This window comes from Tribolium madens, unplaced genomic scaffold (genome assembly GCF_015345945.1).
Source record: "Tribolium madens isolate multiple individuals breed KSU strain unplaced genomic scaffold, Tmad_KSU_1.1 Scaffold_7;HRSCAF=85;Tcas5.2_LG10, whole genome shotgun sequence".
NCBI classification, from domain to species: domain Eukaryota; kingdom Metazoa; phylum Arthropoda; class Insecta; order Coleoptera; family Tenebrionidae; genus Tribolium; species Tribolium madens.
This window is the reverse complement of record NW_025401050.1, coordinates 10,410,558-10,417,544: the sequence shown is the minus strand read 5'-3', so window position 1 is coordinate 10,417,544 and position 6,987 is coordinate 10,410,558. Positions and strand designations below refer to the sequence as shown.

General features: G+C 37.4%; 1 protein-coding gene across 1 annotated transcript in view; it reads right to left on the bottom strand.

Annotated features, from left to right (window-relative positions):
- Window positions 1–6,987, bottom strand: part of LOC123009757 (mucin-5AC) — a 47,729-nt gene that overhangs the window by 2,450 nt on the left and 38,292 nt on the right. The window contains exons 2-6 of the mRNA XM_044406267.1: window positions 1,769–4,256; window positions 1,412–1,721; window positions 1,094–1,361; window positions 912–1,042; window positions 687–863 (exon numbers count right to left, since the gene is read on the bottom strand). Of these exons, the coding sequence (XP_044262202.1) occupies window positions 687–863; window positions 912–1,042; window positions 1,094–1,361; window positions 1,412–1,721; window positions 1,769–4,256 (3,374 nt within the window). The remainder of the gene's footprint in view (window positions 1–686; window positions 864–911; window positions 1,043–1,093; window positions 1,362–1,411; window positions 1,722–1,768; window positions 4,257–6,987) is intronic.

The following is a 6,987-nucleotide window of genomic DNA, read 5'->3' as shown; positions in this document are numbered from 1 at the left end:
AAAAATTCGTAATTTTTTAAACTTGACCCAATAACATTTTATGCATTTTTTTGAGTGTTTAAGACCTCTATAAATGTAAAAAACGTTATATGGATAAATTTTAAGGTTAAAATTTTTTTTGATTTTCGTCGAAATTTTGGTCGATTTTTGGCACCCGGAGCGGTCTAATGGCAATAACTCCGGACTTATTAGAGATAACATCTTATATTTGGTACCGTTGGATAGAAAATTGAATTTTCTATCATATATTAAAAATTTCAGTACTCTACGATGAATAGTTATCGAGAAAATTTCTGATAAATTCAAAAATATCGAGAATTTAAATCCGACTATAACTTTAAAACTATTAGGAATTTTGCATTTTTTTTGACTCCAATCGATTTCCCGGAACATTTTACATAAGTTTAGGTCAAAATATTATATCATTGAGGCACAGTTTTGCCGGAATTTACAAAACAAAAAAAAGTAAAAATTTGTTAACCGATTTTACTACTAATTTTTTGAAAAACTCAAAAAATTCGTATTTTTTTAAACTTGACCCAATACGTTTTATGCAATTTTTTAAGTGTCTAAGACTTCTAGGAATGATTCAATTTTAAAATTGTCAATTTTTGATATTTGCTATACTTCGTTTCAAAATTTTAAACAATGCAAAGAAATTAGTTATTTCCCTAAGTAGTACCAACCTTCTTGGCGAGCTTGGGCTCGTACCCCTTGTCATTCCACACATCCTCCATATTGTACAAATCTTCAGCCCCATAATTATCAAGCCCACCCATATGGTTCTTGTTCAGTTCATTCAACATATCCTCAGTCAGCGACACTGGAGCCTTCTTTTTAGCATTTTTCTGTCGATTGACCAACTTAAACCCAAAAATTAGCCCAAATTTGGACACCATAGCCCAACTTACCACAGTAACCCCGAAAATTATGACGAAAAGAAGCGACGCTAGTCCTATGACAATCACGGCGATAGCCCATTGGGGCAATAGGACATTATCTTCGGCATAGCCCACCGTTGGGTAGGCTTGTTTGGGTAAAACTGGAATTTAGACCATAAAACCCAATTTTTGGTACCTTCTAAAACACTCACCGACAAAATCTGTGAATTTTGGGTCAACTGTAAATTTCCCTAAAGTCATTTTCATCGTTTCGTTCAAAGATTTGCCTTCACGGTTTGATGAACTGTCATCTAGTGAGTCATGGAACAATTTTTTTATTTCCTGGGTGTCAATTTTTCGTCCCAAATCATTCAATTCGACCAAATAGTCGACCAAAACCGACCCTTCACTAAAACCATCAATCCGAATTTTGCGGTACCATTTGTTCAAAACATTTGAGCGGCCGAAAACATCCTCAAGCTGGAAAAACCCATCAAAAATTGATTTTTGAACCAATGGTAGGTACCAACCTGTGTCTGGACTTCGTTTGCCAAAATTTGCCACTCTTTGGTATTTCGATCTAGTAGCTCTGGTACCCATTTGGCACCACCGACGAGTTTGATGGTACCGGCCAAGTCACACTCGCCGATGCACACCCCCGGAGTGGTCGGTTTGGGTGTTGTGGTGGTTGTGGTTGTGGTGGTACTTGTTGTGGTACTTGTGGTACTATCAACCACCGGAGTGGTACTCGTGGAAGCGGTTCGTGCCGCTTCGAGAAGCTTCTCAATGGAGATGGGAGTGGTTGAAGGGGTTGGCCAACCGGTGAATTCGGTAGTTGCCCTAAAAAAACCAGTAGTACCACTAGTGGTACCCAAGGGTTAACATACCTAGAAGGCCATCCTTTATGAATTGTAGGTGCAGTAGCACGTGGTTCCTCTGTACTGGTACTCGACGGAGTGGTAAGTCTATTAGGGGATTTGCGGTGGGTACCACCAGGCCGGCTCGGGAATACCACCTTAAAACCACTAGGTTTACTAGTGCTAGTAGTGGTAGTACTAGGAGTGGTACTAGTTGTAGTTTCGCGCAACTTGTACCCTGGTGGTAGAAGACTTGATGGTACTTTTTCGGGAGTTGTTAAGGGTTTTTGGGTCGTTCTAGCCTTGTAACCTGGGGGTAAAAAGGCACTAATATCGACTGGTTTAGCCTGGGCTATCAACCCTTCAACTCCTTTAGGTTTAGGGCTAGGTTTAGGTTTATAACCCGGTGGTAACAAAGCACTGATATCATCAAGAGGCTTCGCCTGGGCTAGTAACCCTTCAATGCTAGGTTTAGGTTTAGTAGTACTAGATTTGTACCCAGGTGGTAACAAAGCACTGATATCATCAATAGGCTTAGCCTTGGATAGAATACCATCAATGGATTTGGTAGTAGTGGTACTAGTTTTGAAATTTTTGTACCCAGGTGGCAAAAACGCCGAAACATCATCAACTTTTGTAATTTTGGGTACTTTAGCCAAAATTTTTGAACTATCGTCCTTTTCGGTACTATTGTACCCGGGTGGTAAGAACGCACTTACATCCCCCACCGTAATTTTCGTCTTGTTGGAAATCCCCGACGAGCGTCCAATTTTCGGTGGTTCATCCCCTTGTGGTAAGTCCAAATCCGGTTTGGCGGTAGTACTAGTCTTCCGGTTTTGGTACTTGGGCTTGAACCCTGGTGGTAGTAACCCAGTCAAGTCATCTTGTTTGACAATTTCGATTTTCTTTGACCTTGGTGTTGTCGAAGGTCGTGCCAAAGGCGAAAACTTCCGAATTTGTACCACCGGTTTGGGTGGGGGAGTTGGTTCAGGTATAGTAGTCACCATTTCGGTTATAACCGCAATGTTGTTCAAACCGCCGTTGAAAACACTACTCGAGAGGTCCGATTGGACCCGATCCAACTTATCGATCAAACTCTCAGTGGAAGTTTTAGGTTTGGTGGTTGGTACTACCGTAGTTGGTTCCTCGGTACCTTCCTCATTCAAAAGTTTGATTCTTTCGTCCTGTTTGACGTCATCGGAGGGTAGGTACCGGGCACCAGACACACTTCGACTTGTCTGGACTGAGGCTACTACGACCCAAGTGTCGGTACTATTCTCGGAAGTTATAGTAGAGTTGGGTAAGGGAGTTGCAGTGGGGAGGATGGTGTTATTGACCACACTTTTGGTCGTGACGACTGAAATTACCGTCTCAGGTTCGGCCAAAAGGGCCTCGGTTTTGGTTCCAGTAGTTGGTACTTCTTCAGTGGTACCAGCCAAGGTTGTGTCTTCTTCTGTCTTGTTTTCCCCACTTTCTTCATAATCCTCATCACGAATATTGTTACTTTCTTCAGAATTGGGGGTTTTTGAATCATCTTCTTGTTCTTCAGTTGAGTAATCTTCTTCTTCTTCTTCCCGTGGATGTTCCTTTCGTAATTCTTCCAAATGTTTAATCGGGTCTTCTTCTTCTTCTTTTTCTTCTTCTTTTTCTTCTTCTTCTCCTTCTTTTTCCTTATCATAGTCGACTGAGGGATCAAGAGTGGTATCATAGTCAAAATCGGTGGTACTCTCATCTTGACTTTGAGTTGTCAATTCTTCCTTCTTCGACTTGACAACTTCGACAACATCATCATTGGCATTGGAACCTTTGATTGGTTCCTCTAGAAGTGATTCAAAGTTTAAACCGTTCTGCTTTTTGGTTGTGGTACTAGTAATAGTGGTGGTACCACTAGTGGGATAAAAATTCTTCCTCCTGGTACGTTCAGTTGTGCTTTTTGGGATTATGGGTGCTCGAGTGGTACTAAAAACATTCCCATTTTTGTTAACATAGTACTCCCGGACTTGGGGCAACTTCTGGGTGGTTTCAGGGGCAAAAATCCTAGTCCTATGATTCAGAAAATTCCCTCTTCCGCCTATTGTCACAACGTTGGTTTTATCAGTCTGGGTTTTGGGATTAAAATCCTCGTATTTGGGAGGAACGTCAGCTGGGCTTTGGAGGGTGATTTCCCCCAGGAAAGTCTCAGTTTGGGGGTTCCTATTATGTGAGTGTGGGAATAAATGGGAGTAGTTGGGTCGGTGTGTTGATGGTACTATCTGGTCCTGGGGGCGGAATGGTGCCGGTTGTGAGCTCCGATAGTCGAATTGGGGTTGGTAGGAGTACCTGGGGGGCGTCTTCGTGGTCACACGATACTGGGGGAGGGTTTGTTGCAAGTGGTAAGGGAGATCCGAAGTTTGGAGATCCCTAGGAAGGTAGGAGTCAATTTGCTGGAAATTGGGCCTGAAGGGATTAAAATCGGGATTTTGTCGATAATTAGGGATGAATTGGGTGTCAGCAGGGCCGGTGATGACGTACTCCTGACCTGAAACAAAACCGGGATTAAGTGTGAAACCCCCATAAATCATGGAGCACCTGATTGGAATGTGAAAACGGGATTATTGATTTTTTGATATTTTTTTTCCTTGCGTTGGCACTACGTGCAAAAATCTAATTCAGTTTAATGTCAAGGCGGTGCGGGCCGGTCGACCTTCATGCGACACTCCTCTTAAAAGAGACATTTTATCCGATTTTGCCATTAAAGCAACTTAATTTGAATTTTTTTCTACTTTAAATGAGACTCACATTATATGCGCGACACGTTTTTCGGAACTTGAGTTTATTTAAAATGCGGACCTGTCTGGACAATATTTTACACCAGACATCATCGTTACGGATGGATGGCTTTAGGGCGACTTGGGGGGGGATTAGGGATGTGTGGACGTTTTTACATAATTGTGATATAAAAAAAAACAGGAAAAAGCTTCAAAATTCATAAAAACGGATTTCTTTCGTAATAAATTAAAATTCACTCAAGGAATTTTACTTGAAAGACTCGAATTTGGCATCTGAAATTTGCTCGGCTCACTAGATTGGATAAAATCGCTTGATGTTGCTGGTGTTTAAGTAAAACTTAAAAAAAATGTAAAAATCAGTTTAAATTTTGTAAATATATTTATCTATTGATTAAATTGTCACTTTCTTGTGTACTTTTGTCCGACGGATCCAAATCTGTCACTTAAGCTTAAATCCGCCTACTAGATTTACAAATATCGAAAGATATAGATGTAGTCTGGGGCAAAAATCAAAAATGCTGGAAAATTTCTTAAAATTTTTTAAATAATTTTTTCTTTCTAATAAAAAAGTGTGTTTTTTATGTAAAAGTATCTTCTGATTTTGAATCTGTCACTCAAAATTAGCTCCGCCTACTAGATCTAAAAATATCGAAAGATATAGAAGTTTCCTTGGACAAAAACCAAAAATGCTGGAGTCTCTTAAAAATTTTTAAATATTTTTTTATTTTTAATAAAAAAGTATGTTTCTTATGTAAAAATATCTACTAATTTTGAATCTGTCACTCAAAATTAGCTCCGCCTACTAGATCTAAAAATAACAAAAGATATATTTGTTGTCTAGGACAAAAACCAAAAATGGTTAAAAATTGGTTAAAATTTCTTAAATATTTTTCTCTTTCTAATAAAATTGCAGTTTTTTATGTAAAATTGTTTACTGATTCTAAATCTGTCACTAAAAATTAGCTCCGCCTACTAAACTTTAAAATATCGTAAGATATAGAAGTTTTCTAGGACAAAAACCAAAAATGCTGGAAAATCGCTTAAAATTTCTTAAATATTATGTTCTTTTTAACAAAAAAAAACAATTTTTCTTATGTAAAATTGTTTTCTAATTCTAAATTTGTCACTTAAAATTAGCTCCGCCTACTAGATTTAAAAGTATCGGAAGATGATAGAAGATAGAACAAAAGTCAACATGCTGGAAAATTGGCAAAAATCTCTTAAATATTTTTTGCTTTTTAACAAAAAATTATTTTTTATGTAAAATTGTTTACTAATTTTGAATCTGTCAGTTAAAACTAACTCCGCCTACTAGATTAAAAAAAAATACTTAATGATACAAAAAATTTCACATTTTTTTTTTGTGATGTTTCTTATTTCTTTGTATAGAAAGGTCAAAAAAACACAAAAACAGTTTTGAAACTGTATTTACCAAAAAATATCCACTTTGGTAACAAAACACATTACACAATCACTTTCGTAACTTTTGACCCACAATTGTAACTTCAATAAAGCATTTTTCTTCCCCTTTTCGGTGTTGGAAGTTTCCCGATATCGATTATTTAACGTTCATTAAAACTTCCCGAAAAGTATTTACCCACCGAATCCAAAAACACGGATACTTTTCCAATTATCGTCGTGTTTTTCCACTCTCGAAAATACTTTTCAGTTACTGCTGAAAAACGACGATACAAAACTTGATGATTTGTTACAGAGTTGAGCTGAAAAGTTTGTGTTTAGGGAAACTCTCACGAGATTAGTCGACAATGCGGTGCTAATTATTAACAAGGTCCGCAAACAGAGCAAAAATTATAATCGGGATAAGTTTTAAACAAGAAAAAGTCCCAAAAGTTTTAAACCGGTTTAGAATTAATCACAGGTTAACCACATCCTTTGATATTTTTAGATCTAGTAGGCGGGGATCAATTTAAGTGACTGATTTGGAATTCTTAGACAAATTTACATAAGACTGATGCGATTTTAACAAAAACAAAAAATTAATTTGGAAATTCTGAGCTTATTTTCCAGGATCTTTAAAGTTTGTTTTGGACAACTAAAATATTTACCCATATTTCCAAATCTAGTAGGCGGAGCTAACTTTAAGTGACAGATCTGGACTCTTCGGATCAAATTACATAAGAAAACCACTGTTTTTAATAAAACAAAAATTTATTAACAAATTTTAAAGCTATTTTCCACGAATTTATAATTTTGCCTCAGACTATATTAATATTTGACCATATCTCCCGATCTAGTAGGCGGAGCTAACTTTAAGTGACAGATCTGTATTCCCCAGATCAAATTTTATAAGATAGCTATGGTTTTTAGCAATACAAAAATTTATTAACAAATTTTGAGGCCATTTTCCATAATTTTGCTTTAAACTTTATCAATATTTGACTATATCTTCTGATCTAGTAGGCCCTGCTAACTTTAACTGACAGATCTGGATTTCCCATATCAAATTACATAAGTTGGCTA